At 37.4% G+C, this 26,301-nt stretch overlaps 1 protein-coding gene across 1 annotated transcript in view; it reads left to right on the forward strand.

Moving 5' to 3' along the window:
* The window catches only part of XRN1 (5'-3' exoribonuclease 1), a gene marked incomplete at its 5' end in the record, with an annotated part of 97,112 nt that overhangs the window by 39,490 nt on the left and 31,321 nt on the right, over window positions 1–26,301 (forward strand). The window contains 12 exons of the mRNA XM_080934935.1: window positions 1,762–1,893; window positions 2,973–3,135; window positions 5,194–5,307; window positions 6,881–6,979; window positions 9,586–9,701; window positions 10,275–10,421; window positions 15,232–15,321; window positions 15,540–15,675; window positions 20,832–20,888; window positions 21,121–21,253; window positions 24,315–24,384; window positions 25,846–26,053. Of these exons, the coding sequence (XP_080791061.1) occupies window positions 1,762–1,893; window positions 2,973–3,135; window positions 5,194–5,307; window positions 6,881–6,979; window positions 9,586–9,701; window positions 10,275–10,421; window positions 15,232–15,321; window positions 15,540–15,675; window positions 20,832–20,888; window positions 21,121–21,253; window positions 24,315–24,384; window positions 25,846–26,053 (1,465 nt within the window). The remainder of the gene's footprint in view (window positions 1–1,761; window positions 1,894–2,972; window positions 3,136–5,193; window positions 5,308–6,880; window positions 6,980–9,585; window positions 9,702–10,274; window positions 10,422–15,231; window positions 15,322–15,539; window positions 15,676–20,831; window positions 20,889–21,120; window positions 21,254–24,314; window positions 24,385–25,845; window positions 26,054–26,301) is intronic.

The raw sequence follows: 26,301 nt of genomic DNA on the forward strand, positions 1-26,301 counted from the left end.
TAGTTTTCCTGTGAGAAAACTTCAGGATCATTTTTCTGGATCAGTGAACTTTAGTTCTCTCTTTTGGATGTAGCTAATATTTTCTTTTAAATATTTTATGGTTTTATTATCTTTTATATTAAGTCAGTATCTTAGGGTTTTTTTGCTATAAACAAACACCATGACCAAGGCAAGTCTAATAAATAAAAACATTTAATTGAAGCTGGCTTACAGGTTCAGAGTTTCAGTCTAGTATCAAGGCAGAAGCATGGCAGCATCCGGGTAGACATGGTGCAGGAGGAGCTGCATCTTCATCCAAAGAAAGTCTGACTGAGCATCCTCAGGCAGCTAGGAGGAGTGTCTCCAAGCCCATCCCCAGAGTGACACACTTCTCCAACAAGGCCACACCTTCTACTAGTGCCACTCCCTGGGTCAAGCATATGCAAACCATCACAGTCAGTGATCTATTTTAAATGAATTTTTGCATAATTTTACAGATTTAGGTTGTATACTACATTTGCCCACAAACATCATTTGTTAAAGATTATCTTTGCTTTATTGGGTTGCTTTTATCAAAAGTTGGTTACAGCAGCTGGAGAGATTCCTCGGCAGTCAAGAGCCCTTGCACTCTCTGAAGGCCTGAGTCTGGCTCCCGCTCCACAACAGCTCATAGCCATCCTCAATTCCAGGGGCACATGCATCCATGCAGACTTTCACACTTTATACATAAAACATGAAATATATGTTTAAAAATATATAATAAAAAACAAATTTACAGCTTGAGACTCTGGATCAATGGGAGAGCTTTTATCTACTATGCACATTTCCTTGGCATGACAGCAAACAACATCTTTTAAAGCTGAATGTATTTGTGTGGATATTTTTCAGGTTCTCTATTCTGCTCATGATTATGGACTTTTTATGCCAATCTCTTGATTAGTATAACAGTATGCCAAGTCTTAACATCAAAGTGATACATTTGACTGTTTTTCTTAAACCAGTTTTTTAAATCATTAAAAATGGTTTTAGCTCTTCTAAGACAGGTTGTTCTGTATCTGTGAATATTGAAGGAATTTTTACAGAAATTTTATTAAATAGAAAAGACATGATTGGTCACACTCATAATCCCAGCACTCTAAAATAAGGCATGAAGATCTCTACAAATTCAGGACTGGTCCAGAATACAAGAAGGTTCAAGGTTAGCCTGTACAACATAGTTGTCCCGTGTCTTGAAAGAGAGAATGGGGAAGAGAAGAGGAAAGAGACAGGGTTGGAGGGAGCTTAAACATAAGAAAAAGAAAAAAAAAATATTATAGATGTATTTGGGAAAGTTTAATACTTTTGCTAACCCATGAATGCCATATGCTTCTCCATTATTTAAATCTTTGATTTTTTTTCACTAGGGTTTTATCTTTTCATTATACAGACAATATTTTCATCTTGTTCCCTTTTTACCTAAATATTTCATCTTTTCTCAAGCTGAGACAGAATCTTGCTGTGTTGTATAAACTGTTCTCAAAATCATGAAATCAAGATGACCTCTTCCCCAGTTTTTCAAGTTGCTGAGCATCCAGGGACATACCAACATGCAAATCAGGAACTTTCCATATCTTTATTGCCTAGTATATATTATTATATTAAAAAAGGTTTAGGTTTGCAGATTTAGGGCTTTGCGATTGTACCATGTAAATTTTTTTTACTCTGAGCATTAACTCTACATAAACTCTACATTAAAGCACAAATTTGGGCTTATATAATTTTTACTTTGTTTTTGTTTCTAAGGTTTTACATAGAAGAACCTCCAGGAACACAGAAGGTTTATTTGGGAAAAACTGCTCCACCATCTAAAGTCATCCAACTTACAGATAAAGAACAATCGAACTGGACTAAAGAAATACAAGGAATTTCAGAACAGTGAGTGTCATAGAGAGTATGGTTGATAGCTAGGGAAATATTGCAGAGGTTAAGAGGCCGGCTTCTCTGAGTAGAGTTGGGCCCTGGTTCAGTTATCAGCACCCACGCAACAGTCCGCTTATTCTTTAGCTCTGGTCTCCACGTACACAGACAAACATGTAGCAAAGCATCCATACAGATTAAATACATACATTTTTTAAAATATTGTAGTTCAGAAAGATGGTACACAACTTTAATTATCACACTCAGGAAGTTGAGGCAGGAGGATTGTGAGACTGATTGACTCCTCTTAGCACAGTGTGAAGAAGTCTTCCTGGGAGACTCGAACAAAGAGTGCCAGGGCTGGGATCCAGCCCAGTCCCTCAGCCAGTCAGTAAAAAGATTGGGGTGTCTAAAAGTATTTCAAATTTTAATTGAAAGCAAAATGAATCAGTAAGGAAGAGGTAAATATGTAAAGTTTATATCACATGAAAGTAAAACAAATGCAGTGAATAATACACTTAAGATACTCCACTGTTTGGTGAGTTTCGTGGTGCCTTTTTTTCATTTTCTTAATTAAATTTAAATTTTTCTTTACATTTATTTTGTGTGTGTGTATCTAGTCTTCCTTGAATGTGGAGTTCTGTGTTTTTACAGTTTAATATATTATCCAGTCACAAAGACAGTCGAAAAGTGGTCCACAGACTAAAATGAATGCCCTCAAAGGTTTTATAGCAGCAGTTCTCAACCTGGGGGTCACAACCCTTTTGTGGGTTGACTGACACTTTCACAGGGGGTACCTAAGACTGTTGGAAAACACAGATATATTTATGTTATAATTCATAGCAGTAAGAAAATTGCCGTTATAAATAGCAATGAAATAATTTTATGGTTGGGGGTCACCAACCATAAGGAACTACTGTTAAAAGGTTATAGTATTAGGAAGGCTGAAGACCACTGGTTTATAGGGTGTTGAGAACTGCCACACATTTGTTTGCAGTGATACAGGTGTCTGACTGTAACTGGTTTAATTGGTGGCTGTCACTTGGAATGTATGCATACTTCTGCATGAAGGCCTTTCTTTTTTCCTCTCCCTGTAGGTATCTAAGAAGAAAGGGCATAGTGATAAGTGAGACGGCTGCTGTTGTGTATGCTCAGTTGCTCACGGGTCGGAAATATCAAATCAGTCAGAACGGTGAAGTTCGTCTAGAAAAACAGTGGTCCAAACAAATCCTTCCTTTTGTTTATCAAACTATTGTTAAGGTAAAGTTCCCAAGTCTCAATTTTCTTAGTGTGTACTGTAACACAGTGTATAAAATGTCCTGCCTGAAAGGTCTGTGCACACCTGTAATCCAGGCTGCTTAGGAGTGTGAAGGAGAAAGATTACAGGTTCAAGGTCTATCAGAACCAAATGAATTCAAGGCTAGCCTGGGCAACTTAGCAAGAACATGTCTCAAAAGAAAAATTTCTTAAAGAACTAAAGATAGAGCTCAGAAACAGACTATTTGCCTAGCATTCATGAAATCCTAGATGTTTGAAGACTCAGCAATGAAAGAAAAAAGGCAGTTACAATAATTAATATTTATTAATATAATACTGATATGGCAATGTATTTTAAAGCTTTTTTGACATAATTTGTAAAAAATTTTACTGAGGGCTGCCCAGATGACTCAGCAGGTCAGAATGCCTGCAGTTAAGGTGGCAGTCTAAATCCTATCTCTAGAACAGCCACACATGAGGACTTTAGTCCCTGGAACCCTGTGATAGGAGGAGAGAACCAGCATCTACAAGTTGCCTCTGACACAAACACAAATACTAAATGTTTCTGTTCTGATTTGGAGAATTTTTAATTTTAATATTATTCTTTATAAGGACTGTTCCATGTTCTCTCAATATATACATGGTTTGATTTTGTGGTATATTCTTTGTTATTGTTCATTTGGTTGGTTGGTTGATTGGTTGGTTGGTTGGTTGGTTGGTTGGTTGGTTGGTTGGTTGGTTGGTTGGTTGGTTGGTGGGTTGGTTGCTTGGTTGGTTGATTTGGGATTTTGCTTGTTTGCTTTGGGTTTTTTTGGTTGGTTGGTTGCTTGGTTGGTTGCTTGGTTGGTTGGTTGCTTGGTTGGTTGCTTGGTTGGTTATTGAGATAAGTTCTCTCAATTATGTAGTCCTGGATGTCCTGGAACTCACTATATAAATTAAGTAGTCATGAACTTACAGAGATCCACCTGCCTCTGCTTCCTGAGCATGGGATTATTGTTGTGTGCCACCATGCTTGGATAATGTTGTGGTAGTTTCTAAAAACATATTTTCTAGCATGTACACCCTTCATTCTTACTGTATCAACATTTTTTCCTTCAAAAATATTGTCTTTAGATAGGTGTAGTGATGAAGATCTGTAGTCCTAGCACTGGGGAAATTGAAGCACAAAGATTGTGAATTTGAGACCATGATGGACAACATATCAAGATCCTTTCTTTAAAATATTTTCTTTTTGCCAGAATTAAACTGATGAATATTAAAGGTTTGACCTCTGCATAGTCTCCAATATTGTAAGGAGTCAGTGGGAGAGCCTTTCTTCAATGCTTGTTTTTTCACAGCCTTAGTTACATGCATTCAACCAACATCAAACTATTACTGGGAAAATGCCAGAGTTAAGCAGTTTATACATTTTTAAATGGTCACCATTCTGAATATTGTAAAGAATCTTTCGTTGTTGCTCAGATGGAACTCTTTTGGCCAGTGCCTCCTTGCTGTATGGGCTGTCTACTGAGTAGTTAGTTTCTCAGCACCAGCTCAGCTGTCACGGTACCATGGTAGATGGTAACATTTATTTTGCTAAATGACTTAAAGCACAAGGGTCATGGTACAGGCAATTAAATATGCTTCCTTCAAGTGAAAAGATGGAACTTTTCCTCACATGCTGAGGATGGTCTGATTACAGGTAAATACTGATGTATATTCTAACCCTGTAATTTGTGTTTCTTAATATGCTATAGTGTAGTAATTAAGAACACAGACTGTCTGGGGTGGCTTCTTTACTATGTGACCTCAGAAAAGGTTCATTCTCTTTTGTGAATGTCTACCACCTATGGTTATGTAAGAAGTAAATGAACAAGATAAATGAAGAGCCTAGGAGTAACTAGTAACTCCTAGGCTGTAACAAGTCACTGTGTCTTAGATTTTGGTATTATTTTACAGAAAATCATTACATTTGACATTTGCTGACATTCCAGATTTAATCCCATAAGAACAAAAAAGGTGATATGCAGATTTTAGAAACATTAGCTGTGATGATTAACTCTTATATTTCATTTTATATAGGACATCCGAGCTTTTGACTCTCGTTTCTCCAATATCAAAACATTGGATGATTTGTTTCCTCCCAGAAGTATGGTCTTTATGCTTGGAACTCCTTATTATGGCTGCACTGGAGAAGTTAGTTCCAATTGTTTTATTAACTTTTTTCTTTCTTCCAAGTTAATACAGTTCTTAAGTGAAAATAAAATGCCAAAAGGGAAACATAAGAAAGAATTCACCTGTGTAACTTAAAAACATAGCATTTAGCTATAGTGATCAGGAGGTGGAAAAAAGTTCAGAGTCTGGTGTTTTTCAATACACTTATTTATTGGGTTGTATCTAAAGCAATTATAAAATTATTTTAAGAAGGTTTTAGGTACAGGGCTAATAAACTTTTTAATGTATTGATATTCTTAATAACTCCATTCTTCCCACTTTAAAGAAAAAACACACATACACATATGGAACAGGAGAAAATAAGAAGAATCTGTTGGGGACAGATTGGAGTTACCATTAGGAATTCTGAAGCACATGTGCTATGGGTGCATGTTTGTGTGCTTATACATACATAGTTTTCAAAAGCATAAAAGCAAAGATACTTGGTAGCAGTGAACACACAAAATACCCAGACCTCTAAGACCAAAACATTTCTCTAAAAACTGCAGTTCTTCTCAGTGAAGTGCCTGCCTAATTGTAGGTCTGGGCTGTGTCAGTGAGCGCAGGAGGGGGGTGTGAAAGGGCTCCTTTGGCCACATCTTAATGTTTATGTAGCAGGATAATTAAATACACTAACAAATTGGAAGTTAGTGCAGCAAATCAACAGTTCATCATTGCATAGAAATAATAAAAGGGAGTAAAACAAGAAAGTTTCTATTGTGGATATTGATCATTGGTGAAGCACCTACCTAGCATTGACAAGTCTCTGAGTTTGATTGCCAGACTACAGACATAAACATATAGAAAGAGGCCAGAAAGGTGGCTCAGTGGTTATGGGCACTGACTGCTCTTCCAGAGGTCCTGGGTTCAATTCTCAGCAACCACATGGTAGCTCACAATCATCTGTAATGGGATCCAATGCCCTCTTCTGGTGTGTCTGAAGACAGCTACAGAGTACTCATATAAATAAAATAAACCTTTTTTTAAAAAAAATATAAAAATATACACTAAGAAACAGGTAAAGGAAATGATGTCTTTAAGGTATCTTCAGAGCATTGATTGGTCCTGGAGATTGTAGTACATGTTTATAACCCCAGCACTCAGGAAGCTAAAGCAGTGGGTCACCAAGTTTGAGACCAACCTAAATGAGTTCAATGCTAAGCTGAAAACTCACACTGAAACCTTGCTTCAAAATAATAGTAGCAGTTGTTATTGTTGTTCCATGAATGTAACTGTGCACATAGTATGTAAATATTAAAGACACTTTCTTTATGGTATTAATGATAGTGAATCGTAAATGTTTTCAGATATTATTTGCAACATTTTGGTAATTTGATTTATCTACAAGGAAGTTAATTTTTATGTGATTAATATCTATTAAAGCAAATATAAAATGACTTACTCTTAAACAATATTTTTAATTCCTGTTATAAATTACAAGAGAATTTCCATGTCTAATTTTATTGTATTCTATTTTAGAAGAATAAAATTCAGATAATGAGAAACATAAATGAATGTAATAACAGATTAAAACAGTGTGGTTTCCCCACCCCAGGTTCAGGATTCAGGTGACGTGATTACAGAAGGTAGGATTCGTGTGGTGTTCAGCATTCCATGTGAACCAAATCTTGATGCTTTAATACAGAATCAGCATGTAAGTACAGTAGTTGGTGTTGTTTAAAATAAACTTTTCTAATGCTAAGATATTTTTCTGCCTCCTTAAAATTAATTTCAATATTTTAAGAATAATTATAATGGGATAAGGAGATAGTTGAGTTAGTTAAATATTTTTAATGAACCATGAGGACCCTACCTAGTTTTTATCCCCAGTACCCTTGGATGAAAACTGAGCTTAATGCCAGTAATGGAAGAAAAGCCCCTGGAGCTAGCTTTGCCAGCCAGCTGAGCTTAATGGATGAATGCCAGGCTCAGTGAAATACCCTGCCTCACAAAAGAAAAAACTCGAGTAGATGGTATCTGAGGAATGACACCAAGTGTAATCTCCACACATGCACTGTGATATGCATACCCACTGATAAACATACGCACACTAAAAGTGTAGGGGAAAAGTGTAAATCTTTCCCCCAAATTCATAAAAATCTATTTATAACAATCTAGCACAGCATGTATAAGTACCCCAATTTAATTCCTAGCATCGAATCTAGGGAATGAACCTTTAAATGCCCTTTATAAGAGTTGCCTTGGCCATGTGGTCTGTTCACAGCAGTAAAACCCTAAGTAAGACAGAGGTTGGTACCAGGGCTGGGATATTGCTATGATAGGCCTGACCATGCCTTTGTTCAAAAGAATATGGATTTGAGGAATTTGGATTTGCAAAGCAGTGTAATACTTTAATTGGGACTAGTTTACAGACTCAGAGTTTTAGACCATTATCATCAAGATTGGAGCATGGCTGTGTCCTGGCAGATGAGGCTGGAGGAACTGATGGGGGGGGGCATTAATAATTTTACTTTTTTTTTAAGATTTATTTATTTACTATATATAACACATTATAGCTGTCTTCAGACACACCAGAGGAGGGCATTAGATCTCATTACACATGGTTATGAACCAATATGTGGTTGCTAGGATTTGAACTCAGGACCTCTGGAAGAGCAGTCAGTGTTCTTAACCATTGAGCCATCTCTTCAGCCCCCCAGGAGGAGGAGGATTTTAAAGCCCATGCCCACAGTGACACACCTACTCCAACAAGGCCACACCTTGTAATAGTGCCACTCCCTAGCCACGCATATACAAACCACCACATTCATCCAGATCAGTATAATTACTAAATCTGCTGATATTCTTGTTGAACAACCATATTCTGTCTCTGTAACTATTGGGACAGTATTTTGAGTAATCCAGGTTGGCTTACATCACTGAGTATACAAGGATAATTTTGAACTCTTGATCCTTTTTCTCTTATCTCAATCCAAGTATTAGGGTTATGAGCATGTACTTGGTTACTGGCATTTATACATTGTAATTTAATATTCTAGCCCAACAAAAAAGATTATCCATTAAGCATGACTATAGATACATATAATCAGCAAAATAATGGTAGCTGGTTTAGTCCCTTGCCAATCCCAAGACATTTGATATTCTGCTGGTAAAAATATTCCTCCATTCAGCTATGATCATAAAGTAAGAATATAAACTATTGGAGCTGGGAGTGTAGCTCATTTGGTAGAGTTCTTGCTTAGCATACATGAGGTTCCTTGGGTTTAGTCTCCAGTACTGTATGAACAAGTTTAGTGGCCCAAGCCCATAAGCCCAGAATTTATGAGATGGAAGCAAGGAGGATCAGAGGTTCAAGATTATCCTCCGGCACATAGCAAGTTCAAGGCCAACCTGAGCTACAGGAAACAGTTTCAAATATACATATATATATATGGATATATATATATACACAAATATACATATATATACATATATATGCATACATACACACACATTATTCTGTATTATAATATATAAACTTCATATAAAGTATTAGAATATAAATAAAAATTAGTCTTTATATATCATATAAAGATTGGATATGATTGTTAATGCTAGTTGGTATTGAATTTGTAATTTATTTGCTTTCTGGTTAAAAATTATTTCATCTGATACTTCTTTTTGTTTGATTGTTTGCTTGTTTCTTTTTTCTGCCACATGAAATACTTTTTTAATTGAAAATAGATTTTTTTCTTACAATATATTCTGTTCACAATTTCTCACTTCTTTTTCTTAATTTTACACTCATTAACTATACAAGTTAAGTTTCCATTTATTTGACTGTGACTTTCATATAATAGTATTAGTGGAAATAGTATTAGTGGAAAAGACTATTTACATTCATATATCAAGGACACTTTTTACTTTAATCACAACTGATTTTGATGGTGCACTTATGGTTGACTTGAGTTTGTATAGTAATTTTTGAATCCTTGTTTTTATTCAAGGTACTTGAACAACTTATTCAAGTTCTGCTTGAATATGAAAATTAGTTTTTAAAAAAGGCTATGTGAAGTATTTTGTGTCTAGTACTTACAGAACTTATTTATTGAGAGATATATACAGATTGCTTTCTACTCCTTCATTCATCCTTGTGAAGTCTTTGTTTTAAAGAGAAAGAGGAGGGCTTTCAGTTCCTCCAGGGTTGGGGGTGGAGGTGCCAGGGGTGTCTTAACTATCTGCAGATCTCAAAGGTAACCAAGTAGTACTTAATGTAGACATGTATTTCTATAATTGACCTCTTTATTTTTATATTTAAAGAAATACTCTATAAAGTACAACCCAGGATATGTGTTGGCCGGTCGCCTTGGAGTGAGTGGATACCTTGTTTCAAGGTTTACAGGAAGTATTTTTATTGGAAGAGGATCTAGGAGAAAGTAAGTTTGTGTTAGGGATATTTGCTTAAAGTGGCAGAAAAATTAAATGATAGAAATTAAATGCTTACTATCTCGGTATTGATTTTTTTCCAATTAATGACTATGGACTAAGTTGCCTATAAATTCCTCCAGCAGTGGTTCTTCACGTGAACGACATATTTTTTAGATGCTTTCAAACAGTTTGTATTTTTAGCAGCTAACCTTGAAAAAAGGTATCAGAGGGTGTGTGTGAGCCTCAGTAATATATTTCTGTGAATTTTGTTATTTTCCTTTTTTTCTAATAACATAATTTATTTATATGCTTCTTAACTTGGATTTTAAAACCTGTCCTATAGTTTTTAATTACTGCTAATTAGAAGTGCCATGCAAACTAAAATGTAGAAGCATTAGAACTGAGCTTTTCTAAAAATTGAAAGCAAATGTTGGGTTTGGTGGTGTAGCTAAGTGGTGTACTGCTTATCTGGCATGTGCAGGACTTTGGATTTAGTTCCTAGCAGTGTACAAAAAAATACATAATTTTTCATTTTTGAACAAATTTTAAAACACTTATGTGTATATGTGATTTAAACTTAGCCCTCATGGAGACCATAAAGCAAATGTGGGTTTAAATCTCAAATTTAACAAGAAAAATGAGGAAGTCCCTGGCTACACAAAGAAAGTTGGGAGTGAGTGGATGTACTCATCGGCAGCAGAGCAACTTCTCGCAGAGTACATCGAGAGGTGAGTGCCCAGCCAGCCTCTCCCAACCTCAGCCCGGGCATGCATTGCTCATCTGCCTGCCTCATACTTGTTTGAAAGAGACATTATGTCCTTGAGTAAAATATATATCATTATCTAGACATGGTAGCATACACCTAAAGATTGGGAATTGGAGGCCATTTTTTCTCAAGGGGGAGAAAATGCAGTAATAATAATTAGGAAATGTATTACCATTTTTTATTAGTATTAACTGAGATACCTAAAAGTATACCTAGATATATAGTTAATATATCCACTTATGATTTATAACTTGATGTCCTGTCTACTGTAGGTTTCTATCCTCTTCGTTGAGGATCCCTGTATTGGTTTCATAAGGGTCTCATAATAAAGTACCTCCAGCTCAATGTTTTTGCCAAGGTGACTTAATTGTCTCACCGTTCTAGTAACCAGAATCAAGCTGTCAACAAGATTATAGTCCCCTCAGATTGATCATTCCAACCCTGTCTTCATATATAAGCTTTCACCTTTGTCTACATTCATTCTTCCTTTAGAGTGGTCCCAGTCATACTAGATCAGAGCCCTCTAACAGTTGTCTGTATTAGGACCCCATTTCCAAACAAAGTCATACTCTGTGTCTTTTTAGTATTATTTTAAATGTGTATTAGTGTATTTGAGTGCATGCACAAGAGACTACACATACACATACTGAGGGAGAGGTGTGTTCATCGTGGGTGCGGAAGTCAGAAGGCAGCCTTGTCAAGGGAGTTCTTTCAGACCATGGGCTCCGAGAATTTGGCTCAGTCAAGCTTACATTATCAAGAGGCAAATGCCTTTATGCACTACCATCCCCCTACCTCAACATTCTGGTTTTTTAAAGGGTGATGGGAAGACTCGGTTACATATTGTCCTATGAAATTTTAGCTTGTTTGTCTACTCATTTCCATGTTTCCTTAAAAGGACACATTTAGACTTCTTTTTCTTGGCTCTGCTTAATTAGCCTTTTCAAGGCTCTGGGTTTGGTCTGTGGCACTGCAAAAAACAAAGTTTTTCTTTTTCAGTGTCACATAGCCATTGTTCTCCCACTATGAAAGGTTCTCTATGAGCTTCCAGCTCTTATTTCTCCCTGTTCCCTGTAGACATGAACATATTCCCTCCAACTACAGTTTCTATTGCAAGTTTGGTTAATCTATGAGGTTTACATGCTTTTGATAAATATGTACAGCTAGACAATGTCCTGATCATTACATTTCTTCCCTGTTCACATTTTCTTTTTTTTTTTTATTAGTGGCTATTCTCCGTATTTACATTTCAGATGTTATCCCCTTTCCCCCAATCCCATTACCCCTCCCCCTCCCATTGCCTCCATGAAGGTGCTCCCTCTCCCACCTCAGCGCCTTGACATTCCCTGTTCACATTTTCATCTCACTCCTGTGTCTTTTATTTGATTACTGTACACATACACATGAGCTGAGCCCATAAAGCCTGCCATACCAATGAGGGGCTCTGTTCTGTCTCTGTCCTAAAGCCTCTGCTTCTATGACTGAGCTTCCAGAGACACTGTCACTGTGCCCTATACAAATTCTTTCTTTCCTGGCTCTTGTTCTTTAATCTTTATGTCTCTGTGTTGATTGAACATTTACCTCCAGTACTTTTGTGTCTTTCTCTCACACTTAATTACCTTGCTAGTAGGTTGAGTAGATTGGGATTATTTCACTCAGGATTTTGAGAGCCCTACTCCATTGTTTTCTCATCCCCTTCATTGGCACTGATGAGTCCTGTGTGTTCTCTTGATTCTTTGCATTGTTACCTCTTTGCCTTGGTTGTTATGAATCTGAGTGCCTTGTCTGCATGTATGCCTGTGTACTACTAGTATGCCTCATGTCCATGGAGGGACAAAGATGGTATATTTTCCCCTGGAACTAGAGTTAGGGATGGCTGTGAATCACCATTCCGGTGCTGGGAACTGAACCCTCATCTTCTACAGGAACAGCCAGTGTTCATAACCTCTAATCATCTCCCTAGATCCATGTTCTAGACTCTGTTAATTCTGCTGACTGTGATATGTGCCTTGGTACAGATATTTTCTCTATCTCTTCTATTGTTCATCCCCTGGAACAGATAATAACTCTTTAATTCTGGGAGACTGCCTTATGATAGATCTTTAATAATGGACAAAACTCAACGTTCTTTTCCTTCTGTTCGTTGTAGGGCTCCTAGGTTGATCCTTTTGTCTCTTTTTCTCATCCTAAGAGACATCTTCAGTTTTATCTTAGTTTTTTGATAGTTGGTTAGTTGGGTTTGGTTTTGTTTTTTGTTTTTAAGGATAAGGTCTCCAGGTATAGCACTCCTCCCCTGAGGCTGGCATCAAATTCAAAAAGAGTACAGACTTGCCTGAAACTTGTAATCTTCCTACCTTAGCCTCCTGATATTATTGTCATGCATCAATATCAATATCAACACACACACACACACACACACACACACACACTTTCGGGCACCTGCAGAAGCCAGAAAAAGACATCAGATCTCCTGGAGCTGGAATTACAGGCAGTTGTAGGCCAACTAAATGTCTTCTTTTTTTTTTTTTTTTTTTTTTTTTTGTTATCTCCAATTTTCTCCAAATTATTTTTTCTCCTGTATTTGATTTACTGCACCTTGTATGTTAAAGGATTTTTGGTTGTGTTTTGGTTGTTTTTGTCTCCACTTCTAGTACTTCTTGGTGTCTGTATAACAAGGATGTGCCAAAAGCCTGTTGGGAATTTAGTGCACTTGGGTGGGGTTTATCACAGGAAGCATTATATTTCTAAAATGTGTCTTAATTAATATTCATTACGCTCTGTGTATATCTTCTCTGTAACTGGCTAACTTTTCCTAGAGAGGTATCTCCTAGCCTTTTCCTTGCATGATGGATGTAAGGAACTACACTGACTGCTAGTATTCTGGAAATTAATCAGGTAAAATGGGTTTTGTTGCCCCATGACTTCTGTGATTATTTCCCACCCACCCCAGATCTTTCTTAGGTTGAAGGATCTTCTCCTCTGGAGTGGTAATGCTGCTAGCAGCCCTCCACCTGCAAGCTCTCTTCTGGAATTGTGTGGATAAAAAGAACAACTTTACCTAGAGTCCTGTCTTCTTTTCACAACACAGTGCCTGGTATAGGAGCTACAAAGGCAAAAGCAATCTCCCTGTCCCATTCCAGAACAAATCTGAAGGGCTCCCCCACTGAGATCTTTGCAGGATTGGCCATTAAATTCACTGAGAACAATATACAGCTCTACATCTTTCTGTTTCCATTGCCCAGTTTTGCTTGTTTTCTTTTCCCTTCCCACAAGTATTGATTTCATAAGTCTCCCCTCTACACTTGGGCATGGCTGTGTCTGAGTCTGCTTCCTCGGGACACTATGCCCCATATGCTGTATAGTAGCTACTGTGCGTGAACTCCACACATGCTCAGCACCTAGTCTTTCCTCCTGTACCATCCCTCTCTCCGAAGCTCTCTGCCTCTGTGATAACCATAGCTAGAGTATGTATTTCTTTGCTAACCTGTCTTCAATATAACTGCAGCTATTTTTTAGGGATGGTAGACAAGTAAACAAACTACCCAACTGCATTCTGTATTCATTTTCAATGTAAATGCTATTAAATATGCCTGAAGTCCATAATTGCTGAGGCTTTGCAGATTCAAAAAAACAGACGTTTTTGATTACCAGTTTTTTTTTCTTTTTTCTTTTTTCTTTTTAAGATTTATTTATTTGCTATAATATAAGTACACTATAGCTGTTTCAGACAACAGAAGAGGGCATCAGATCTCATTACAGATGGTTGTGAGCCACCATGTGGTTGCTGGAATTTGAACTCAGGACCTCTGGAAGAGCAGTCAGTGCTCTTAACCGCTGAGCCATCTCTCCAGCCCCACCAGTTTTTTTTCAATTGTGGAAATTAACAAATGCAGTCCACAAAGAGATCCTGAACCAGGAGTAAGGAACTTGCTTTTAGTGCAGTTCATGAAACACTGGACAGAGGTATTGTGACATTTTTATGATGGTGGCTGCTCTGTCTAGTGACTGGCCATGATGTGTAGTAGTCTGCTTCTTCCTGTCTATCACTTTAGCTAAATCTCATTTCGCCAATGTCTAATGTCAAAATGTTTATTCCCAGATCATGTGACATTACGTACCCCATTTTTCTTTTTTGGTCTATGACCAGTTTTCTACTTTATTGTCATTTTAGTGGATTAGAGAAGGACAAAGATGTGTTTGATCTGCTTGAATGTACCACAGAGTCTTGTGTTTCCAAAAGAAATGTAATTTTGAAGAATATCAGAAGAAATTTATAAACTTTTAATTTGCATATGAAATGTTCTAGCTTTATTACAAAAAGTAGAAAGTTAACTTTAAAAGCCTATGTATTGTTGTATGTGGTTGTTATCCCAGCACTGAGGAAACTGGAACAGGAGGATCATCAGTTTGAGATTAGCCTGGGTTACATAAGAAGCCATATCTCAAAAATGAAAAATAAAAAGAACCTACAAATACCATTTGCATGCATCCAATTCCTCACATTTTAATCAAAGAACACTAAGTCATAATTGGATTTTTTAAATAATTAGACTATTTCTTTCTCAGCCAATGGGAATTTTCTTAGAGTTACAGGAATATTCTGGCTACCCAACCTTTCAGTATCATTCCTTATTAGTAATATCCTTTAATAATACTATAAAATCCTCAGTATATTTCACATGTTCCCATTAGAATACAAAATCACCTAATAGGAAGTTTATGTGAGGTTAATTGCATATTTTAACACAATATTTTATTTCTCTGTTGACTAGAGCACCAGAACTGTTTAGTTATATAGCAAAAAACAGCCAAGAGGACATTTTCTATGAAGATGACATCTGGCCTGGAGAAAAAGAGAACGGGTAAGCAAGCCTTGTGTGTACTGCCCTGTAGCTCAGCTCCAGGCTTTCCATTTGAAAGTCCAGCTAATGTTACCTTTTATGTTATATTATTCCATTTTTTGGTTTAATTACTTAAATCTAAGAATTCACAGTTCCCAGAAAGTTGTTTTAGATCCTTAATATAAACCTTCAGAAATTTTTAATCAATGTGAAAAAAGTTACCACTGTTTTTATTATAGGGCTGAGAAAGTTCAAGAAATTATCACTTGGCTGAAAGGACATCCTGTCAGTACTCTGTCTCGGTCCTCCTGTGACTTACACATCCTGGATGCAGCCATTGTTGAAAAGATTGAGGAAGAAGTCGAGAAGTGCAAGGTACTAACTTTGAGAAAACATGATTCTTGATTGAGCTGAAGTTAAAATGAACAACATGTTATCAGTTTTTTATGTTTCAGCCAACTAATGTATGTACTTAATGATTTGGATTAATAATCCTATAGCATTTCCAGCAACTGTTAGGAAATTTAAATGAACATGTGTAAATATACTTCAGAATACAAAAACGATAAAATTTAAAATGTATTTCTTTGTTCTTGTAACTCTAGTCGAAATAGAAAGTTTGTACATGCAGAAGAATAGTGATGATTTGCTCTTCCTTGCTGTTGTAATTAAGTCTATAAAGACACAGTTGAGAGCTGGTGAGTGAGATGGTCCAGGTGGTCAAGTGCCTGATGACCTGAACTCAGCCACTGAGTCCACATGGTGGGAGGACAGAGCCGCCTTCCCAAAGGTTGTCCTGTGACCTCCACATCTATTCCATGGTACACTGGCACACACCGACACACCATCAAGTGCACTCACACGCAGGCTTTCACACACTAATCTCTCATGTCTACTATTTCAGTGCAACATACTTCTGGAGTTGACTTAGCCTATTTTATCCATTTTAACTAATGGTATAATAGAAGTGGGTTGGTTATATTGGTATTTTTTTAAACTTTAATTTCTCTTAATTTGCTTTTTATTAATGATTCTATGATAGCACACTTTCTTTTATTTTTTTAATTAATAGAAAAACCAGTTAAGACTTGTGCTCAAGAGCCATTCATACCACATTGAACTTAAGACTCTTTTTAATCTTTCAATTTTTTCATGACTTAATTTTATTATTAAATCAGTAATAAAACAAGTTAAGAGCATCAGTAAGATCACTGTGGATAAAACATGGTCTCTTTAGGACTGGGAATGTGTCTCAGTTGATAGAGTACTTTCCTAGAATACACAAAACCCTGATTTTATCTCAGTACTACAGAAAGCCAAGTACAGTGGTGCACACCTATAATCCCAGCACTCCAGAAGAAAAGACAGCAGAATTTGATGTTAAGATTATCCTGTATATGTCAGGCATGATGGTGCATGCATTTAGTTCCAGCATTCGGGAGGCAGAGACAGGTAGATCTCTTGAGTTCAAGGCCATCCTGGCCTACAAGAGTATGTTCCAGAACAGTCAGGCCTATAAGATGAAATCCTGTCTTAAAGAACCAAAAAAAAAAAAAAAAAAAAAAAAAAGATTATGCTGTATAATGGGTCAAAGGCTAGCCTAAGCCTCCTAAGACCATGTCTGTCTTTCTTTCTTTCTTTTTAAAGGAAGGAAGATAGATCTGTTCACAATACACAGCTCCTATTAATGGTGGTGGTATTAGTGTCAGAACGAAAGAAAGAATAAAGGAAAGAGAGAGAAGAAAGTCCTGCTTATACTACATAGCTGCTAGAAAGGAAGGAAGGAAAGAAGAAAGACAGATGTGCTCATAGTGTGCACCTATTATTAATGGGGGGTGGGGTGTTTGGCTGAGAAACTGTGGTGATCACCATGAAAACCAGAGCTACATGATTTTTCCTCTGAAGAAAAATAATAGACCTGGGTTCAGTTTTCAGCTCCCACATGGTGGCTCAAAACCAATTATAATTTCAGTTCCAAATGACCCAGTGCCCCTTTCTGGCCTATGCACATACTACATGCATGTGATGTGCTTACATACCTGCAGGCAACATATATAAAAAATATATATGTATACATATATATATACATACATACATAAAATAAATATTTAAAAAATTTTTCAGGCCAGTGAGCTCATTTGGACATGAACAGTCCTATGGTGGCTCCCAGAACTTGGAGGCTGTCGTAGGAGGATTGCAGTAGTCTGAGGTCAGCCTGGTCTGTATGAGTGAATTCAAGCTAGCCATGGCTACAGAGTGAGATCCTGTCTCCAAAAAAAACCAAAACCAGGGCTAGGAAGATGGTTCACAGGATAGGAGCTTGCTTTGTAAGTATGAGTTCAGATATCATGTACTCACATAGAAGGCCAGGCAGGCACGGCTGGTAAGCCCAGTGCTGGGGGCAGGCGGGGAAGTGGAGGGTGTTGGGAAGGTAACAGCAAGTTTCAGGTTCTTGAAGGAGGCCCTGTCTCAGACTAAAAGGAAGTCTGACAGAAGAGGACTTCTTATACCCTCCTCTAACCTCTGTGCCTGTGGGCACACACTCTCATATACACACAGCACAAGATATTTTACTCTTTTTTTTTTAATTTTGCAAACAAAAATGCATATACAAAATTGTAGTTTATTATTTTCATTGCAACATATAAATTAGACAGGAATTTATAGCTTATTTATGTGTGATAGAACACTTATCTACTTGATTTGGATTTGATCCCTTACACCACCAAAAAGAAAGAAAGAAAGAAAGAGAGAGAGAGAGAGGGAGAGAGAGAGAGAGAGAGAGAGAGAGAGAGAGAGAAAGAAAGAAAGAAAGAAAGAAAGAAAGAAAGAAAGAAAGAAAGAAAGAGGAAAGGAAAAAAGAAAGGAGAAAGGAAAAGAAAAAGGGAAGGGAAGGAAGACAGTTTTCTCATTAGTTGGTAGAACATTTGTATACATGTGTGTTCACCCAAGAGCAGTGCTTCTTAAACTTTAAGGTACAAGTAAATCACCATGGACTCTCTGTAAGTAGGGGTTCTGAACAGCCAAATACAGTGGTGCACTCCTGTAACCCCAGCACTTGGATGTGGCCACAGAGGACTGTCATAAATGTAAGCCCAGCCCTTCCTTAGCAAGTTCCAAGTCAGCCTGGCTACGTAACAAGACTCTGTTGAAAAGAAAAGGAAGAAGCTAGGTCTGTTGAGTTTGATATTCAGAAGATGATGGCCCATGCAGAACCTCCAAGCAGTTCCTAGTTTCCTGAACTCTGAGCAGGTGAGAGGCTAAGTTGTACTACATCTGCAGTTCTGATAGGGCCCTAGAGCATGATGTAAGGACCTACATTCTAAAGGCAAAGCCAAGCAAGCCAAGGAACACCTGGTTAGGTGTAACCATTGTTGGTCTGGAACCTTTATTATTTCTTTTTGTCCAATTCTTTTAAAGAATTTATTTCTAAATATTTTTAATTATTAATTTATTTTAAATTAATTTTAAATTTTTAAAAGCAAAATTACATATACTTATATATAACATATTGTCGTATTTAGTAATTTTTTTTCTTGTCTATCAGTAGAAACTAAGTTAGTTTTTTTTTGGGGGGGGGCTTTTAAGACAGGGTTTCTCTGTAGACCTGAGTGTCCTAGAACTAGCTCTATAAACCAGACTGGCCTCAAACTCAGATCTGCCTGCCTCTGCCTCTCAAGTGCTAGGATTAAAGGCATGTGCCACCAATGCCCATTGCAATGGGTTAGTTTTAACTATAATTTGTCGCCATGGTAGATAACTAGACCTATGGAAGACTCTGTGAACTTGACTGCAGGAGCTGTAGATGTCAGATCTAGGTTCCCGGGTATGTCAGGGAGACCATGTGGTGATGAGAACTAAAGTGTGCTGTGCATGGAAATGGGAACGTGTGTGACTGGGAGCAGCAAAGGCACTGATGGGGTGGAACGGGGAACCTCACAACTTACATCCCATACCAACCTATTTCTAGTTGTTTTGGAACAGAGTCCACATTTTCACCTGTGCACACTTCCCCATTTCCCAAGCTGTGCTTCCCAACCTCCTTCGTGGTCAGCTGAGACCACAATGTAATGCTGGTCAGAAACCTGTTGTTCCCAGAAAGGCTCACTAACAACTCCTCCCACTGTCTAACTCTTTTAGCACAAGCTTTTCACCTTTCTACTCTCTCCCCTCCTTCCTGAAAGACTAAGAACAATAGCTTTGTTAGCTAGGTTAGCCTGTCTTATGAGCTTGAGCATGGAAATCTGTCCTTTCCTTCCCTCCTCAACTTCTAACGAATGTGTATGGGTTTGCAGTTGGGTGTGGGTTGTTTTGTTTATATTTTCTTTTAAAATGACAGAATAAATTCTAGTCTGTTGAATTAGATAATGTTTTTATATATAAATGCTTCATACTTTTTCTCTAATACAAATCTTTGATAGTATAATATGATAACAGAGCCTCTAATCCCAGCACTTACAAAGCCATGGCAGGAAATCATCATGAATTTGATGATACCTCAGTTACAGAGTGAAACATTATCTCTAGAAAACTGTTTGTTTTTCTTTAAAATTCTTTGTAGAGAAAAAAAATTGTATAAAGTTCAAAACAAAATATAATCTTCTGCATTAAAAGTAAGTTTCTTAAGTTATACTTAGTAGCCTTGTTTCTCCAGTTGGGCAGTTACACCGCAGACGATGTACGGCAGGGCTGAGATGGAGCTCCAGGAGTCCTTTCCCAGCACCCGAGGACTGGTCTTCTCACCCACTCATGCAGAGAAACTTGTTTGATTTTCTCCCTTCTCAGTACTGCACTGAGTAACTTAAATAACTAATCTGCAGTATACTTCTCACTTTGAAATGTTCTGTCTTATACTTCAGAACAGTTTACTGGGGCCAGTGAGATGATGACTCAGTGATTAGAAGTGTTTGACATCAAGCCCAGTGACCTGAGGTCCAATCCCCAGGACCCAATTGAGGAAAAAGGAGTAGAAACTCCTCAGGCTGACCCTCCATGTCGAGGCCATGATGCGCATGCGTACACACAATAATAATAATAAATTAAAAATAAATATAACTTACGTGTTTTACTTTGAAAACTTATGAATAAGAATTTAGGGTCATGGCATGTACCTTTAATCCCAACATTTGGGAGGCAAAAACAGGTGAGTATCTGTGAGTTTAAGGCCAGCCAAGTCTACACAGCAGGTTCCAAGACGACCAGATCTACATAGTGAGATCCTATTTCCAAAAAAAAAAAGCCAGCAGGATGGCTTAGCAAGTAAAAAGAATTGCCACTAAAGATCTGAGTTTGATCTCCATACATAAATGTGAAGAAGAGAGCAACTCCACATAAAATGTTAATGACAATAAAAATAATAGTAACAAGATTTAAGAAATTAGGCAATATCATCTTATGAGTATGTATTTCATTCCTGCAGGCATAAAAATTTAGGTATTCTTAATAGTAAAATCTTTGGCTTTATAAAAATCATAAGATGTTGGAAGTGGTGATGGCTTTATAATTTTCTGTCTGAATTTTCTCTTCCTCAGCAAAGAAAGAACAACAAGAAAGTCCGAGTGACAGTGAAGCCCCATTTGCTGTACAGAGTAAGTATCTATGAAAGAACTCCAAGGGCTGTTTGCACTTTGCAGGTGGCTTGCCTGTAATCCCAGCAGGCAGGGGACAGAGTCAGATGACAGCAAGGTGGAGGGCAGCTGAGGCTGTAGAGTAAGTCTGCAGTCTCTCAGGGCTCCATAGTACGACCACGCTCTGAAAACAGATATCAAAATGTGAAAGGTCTCAAATGCTCCTTAGAACACACAGCTCTCTTCTGTTCAGCCTTTAGAGCAGCAACATGGGGTCATTCCTGATCGGGATGCTGAGTTCCGCCTCTTTGATCGTGTTGTAAACGTGAGAGAGAACTTCTCGGTGCCAGTCGGCCTTCGAGGCACCGTCATTGGGATTAAAGGAGGTAAGACTTCAGTACTGGATGTCTTCAGCTGTGTGCATACTGTGAAGGAGAACATAGATTTGTGTGTTGTGTGCATCTAAGCAGAAAACAAGAGAAAAGGCTGAATCCTTTTGTTTTAGCTGTTTTTACACTTTTCGTTGTACTTTCCAGAGAAAATTTTCCTGTCTCACATAATCATCTCAGAAGTGGTTGAAAAGAGGAAAGGTTATGAAGAACTGTTGACAACTTGATAGTTTATATAAATCACACTAAAATTATACAGGGTCTTAGAGGGTGTGCTTATATTGTTATGAACTCAAAGAAAAATTTCATCGCATTTTAAACTTTTGTCTAATCTTATAGTTTACTTTAATTTGCATTGGAATTTATAGGTTTGAATAAGCCTATAAGTAATCTAGAAATCTCTCAGAATAAACACAATGTTATTTATAGTGAAAAGTTTTTAGATAATTATTATTTGACTTTTATGAGTACAACTAAATTATAGCTAGTCCTAGTGATCTACACTTGTACTCACAACACTTATGAAGCTAAAGCAGGAGGATTACTACATAGAGAATTTTAGGCCAGTACAGGCTACAGGATGAGACTGTCTAAAATTCGTTACAGTGGGGCTAGGGAAATAATCTGTATCTAAACAAGCATTAGGACCCAAGTTCCATCCCATAGATTCATTAAACCTGGGTGTCTTAGTGAGGATTCTGTTCCTGTGATGAAACACCATGATTAAAGCAACGTGGAGAGGAAGGGGTTTATTTGGCTCACATATCCCAGGTGTACTCCACTAAGAGAGGCCAAGACAGGAACTCAAGTCAGGCAGGAACCTGGGAGCAGAAGCCATGGAGAAGCACTGGCTTGCTCCCATGTGAATGTTATACATGGCTACATGTGGAGGTCAGAAGACAACTTGTGGGAGTCAGTTCTTACCTCTTATTATCTTATTAGTGGTTCTAGGGATACCACTAGGGCTATCAGGCTTGTCATCCCTCAACTGTTCTTATTAGATAAGCACAATAGTCAAACAGATTTCACCATAGGAGATATATGCAGGAAAGAAAGACACTGCCAAACACCAGCTAGACTGTCAGAAGTGAATGGGAGGGTTGTGGACACAGCTTAGTAGGTAGATTGCTTGCTAGTCGCAGTGAAGCTCATCATCCCTGGCTCACATACAGAGTCAGAGACAGCCTGGGCTACATCAGACTTTACGTCAGAAGAGAAAAAAGGGATAAAAGAAAAGAAAATAAAGAAGTGTCCAGGTGTAAACAGTGCCATGGAGTGAATATAACTCTCCTACATTGTCAGTAAGAATTTGAAAATGATACAGCCGCTTTGAAAAGTAGTTTGGTGGGTCCTTTTAAAAAAAACATTTTTTTTTTTTTTGAAGAGGGGTATTTTTATTTTTTGACACAGTTTCTTCATAACCCAGGCTAACCTAAGCTTCATAATCTTTCTCCGTTTGCAACCCAAGTATTGGGATTGCACTAACATGTCTGGCTTCATTTGTTAAGTGTATTTGTGGCATGCCCTTGCTATGTAGCCAAGACTTTCCTGGAACTTAATATGTAGCACAAGCTGACCTCAAAGTCAAAATCCTTCTGCCTCAACCTCCCAAGTGCTAGGATTACATGTTTTCTACTAATTACTTTATTTTTTTGTTAGTTTTTCTTTCTTCTGTGTGTGTCAGATCATAAGTATGTCCATGCAGTGGGTGTGTGTATGCTCACGTGGGTGCCACAGTGCACGTGGAGGCCAGAGGGTTATTTATAGGAACTATTCTCTCTACCATTTGGTCCTGAGGATTGTCAGCTCACCAGCCCCTAATAAATTCTAAAAATGTGAACATACACCAGCAAGGTAAAATCATTCCATTCCTAAATACCAACCCAGGACAAAATAAGATGTGAATTTACACTAAGCCTTCTGTGATAACCAAATAGAAAAATCCAAATGTTTGCCAGTAAATGAATAAATAAACTGTTGGATAATGTGCGATGAAATGCTTCTGAACAGTATAAAAAGAAAAATGATACATTCAAAATGGATGACTCTCAAAATAATTGTGCTGATATGAGATGTATAATCTTACTTTAAATTTTAGATATATGCAGTAATTTTTAATGACAATATTTTAATAGTTTCCTGGTTACTAAGGATATGCATTGCAAAATGACATGGGAGACTTTGGGAATAACTATCTTATTTATTCTAGCTTCTTGACTAATTGCATATGGTAAATTTTACTAAATTATATAGTTTAAATATGTATAACCTATCATGCCAATTTTATATTAAAATTTCTTAAATGAGCCTGGGAGGTGGTAGCACAGGCATTTAATCCCAGCACTCAGGTGGCACAGGCAAGCAGATCTCTGTGAGTTCAAGGTCAGCCTGATCTACAGAGCGAGTTCCAGGACGGCCAAGACTATACAAAGAAACCCTTTCTCAAAAAAAAAAATTTTTTTTTAATATATTGCTTAACCCCTAATAATTAATTTCATTTCTAGAAAAGGATTAGCCTACATAGAAGAGACATTTACATGATATAATAGCATTTTTATAATTGTTACAATTATAAACTAGTGTTTGTAGCAAAAGAAAAATAGATGGTAAATTCATGGATAGAATATGAGAAATACTGAGACATAGAAAACAGGACTGAGTCTCATCATTTTGAAACAAGCACAAGTGTGTTAAAAGGGTATATCCCCGATGATAGGTAGATAGTGATGGATAATGCTTTAGAACTTGTAAAACACTATATACATTATTTCAGATATGTCATAGCTAGTAAAAATGTAAAGGAGTATGTAGGAAACCGGACTGCCGAGGTAAAGGTTATGGTTGCTTTTTAGAAATAAGAACATTGTGGTCTTCTAAGGCATTTGTGTTGTTTCTTCCCTTGGATGATGGTCAGTGTGCTGTTACGTTTTTCTTCAGATTTCAACAATTTTTGTAAACTTGTAAAATAAACCAAATGCTTCCGAGCATTCTTAAAAACTTACTGCTGGTTTCTCATTGTATGGATTTTCAGTCTGACATCTTTCTTCATCTTTAACAGCTAGTAGAGAAGCTGATGTACTATTTGAAGTATTATTTGATGAGGAATTTCCAGGAGGCTTAACAATAAGGTTTGTATTTCTAAATAATAATTGTCCTTCATGAATGTCCATGCAGCCTCCCTCTGATTTTCTCTTACGTGTAGATATGTGTGCCCAGTTTGACATCGTAGTTGCTACAGTGTTAAAACTGTGAGTACCTGTCTACTCTTGATTTTTCACTTTAGTCAGGGAGATTCAGCAACTGACTCTAATGGTAACTATTGAAGTGCATGGACAGTGGTTAACTGGGCAGAGAGGAATAAAGGAACATCGGCTAGAACATGCGACAAAGGACTTCAGGACTAGAGCTGACTGAGTTCAAAGGCTTATAAGTCCTTATGTAATGTATTGGAGTCATAGGTGCTCAGTGAGATGGTATTAGCCTGAGGACTGAGTGGTAGTCAGTAGTGGAGACAGGAAACTTGACTCTGAAGGACAGAAGCAACAGCTGGAAGGTGGCAACTCGGCAGAGTTGAGTTGCTCTCATTTTAACACATATGAAATATGCTACCATTTTGAGGAAGCTCTAGCACAGATTAAAGTTGCAGAAAATATTAGCAAGGATGAGCTCTTTCACTCATACTCTGTAATATGGAGATTACTAGACTATTAGGAGGAAGAAACAGAATCATTTTCCAGCTTTTCTTCCTAATTCAACTACAAAACTGACATGAACTTAATTTCCTTTGCTTCTGTGTTTTGGGTAATTATAATTTTAAATTACTCTTGTTTAGCCTTGGTGTATATTTTTTCTTTTATGTGTGTTTATTTTGAGACAAGGTCTTAATCAAAGCTGGCCTCAAATCCAAGGTCTTCCTTCCTCTACATTCCAAGTTCAGGGATGTGCCACCACGTTGTCAAAATACACTAGTATGTTGTATGCTTTAGGTTTTGTTTTCTTTTTCATTGTTTTAATTTCTTTGACAAAGGGTTTCATCTAGACAGACTAGTTTCAGATTTGAAATGTAGCCAAGGCTGGCTTTGGGCATCTGATATTACTGCCTCAGCCTCTCCAATACTGTGATTACAGGCATGCATTACCAGGCCTGGCTTGGTTTTTTTGTCAGTTTGTCTTCATGACATCTTTTTCTCCTACTCCTAGTTAAGGGCATCTGATAGAAAGCTGTGTGAAAGATTACTTGCATGTATATTCACTTTTATAATATAGTTCTCATGAAAATACATGTTTTGTGGCAAACTGGAACTCATAAGAGAACTCTACTTTTTCAGTGTCCTCAATACAAGAACATGGTATTTTTGAAAAAGAAAAAAGTATTAGAGTTGAAAAAGGATTTTACCCCCTTTTCTTAAGTTCAGGGATATAACCCTGGATTTCCAACATTTTGTCTTGCTTTGTTTTGTCATTCCCACATTTTTTGTGGCAAGGTTGTACTCTGTAGCACAGTGTGGCCTAGAACTCCTGCCTCCCAATTGCCAACGTTGTAAGTATGCACAGCCAGACCTGCCACTGAAATAATGTCTTCATTGTAGGTGCTCACCTGGGAGAGGATACCGACTGCCAACAAGTGCCTTGGTGAACCTTTCTCATGGGAGTCGGTGTGAAACTGGAAATCAGAAATTGACAGCCATTGTGAAACCACAGCCAGCTGTGAGTCACTGTAGTGCAAACTCATCCGTTTCCTCTGGGCACTTGGGAGGCCTCAACCACTCTCCTCAGTCGCTTTTTATTCCTACTCAAGTAAGTTCCTCATAAAGAAATCCTAAGTGGAAACTTAATTTGACTGTTTCCTTTTTTTTTTTTTTTTTTATTTTAAAAAGTAAAAATAAAAATGGTGCAGATCCTGATGTAATGACACACACCTTTTATTTTGGTTTAGCTTGTGTTTTCCCAGACAGTGTTTATCTCTGTAGCCCTGACTATCCTGTAACTTACTATATAAACCAGACTGTCCTGGATCCAGCTACCTCTCCTTCAGGAGTTCTGGG

This window comes from Micromys minutus (assembly GCF_963924665.1).
Source record: "Micromys minutus genome assembly, chromosome: 21".
Lineage (NCBI taxonomy): Eukaryota > Metazoa > Chordata > Mammalia > Rodentia > Muridae > Micromys > Micromys minutus.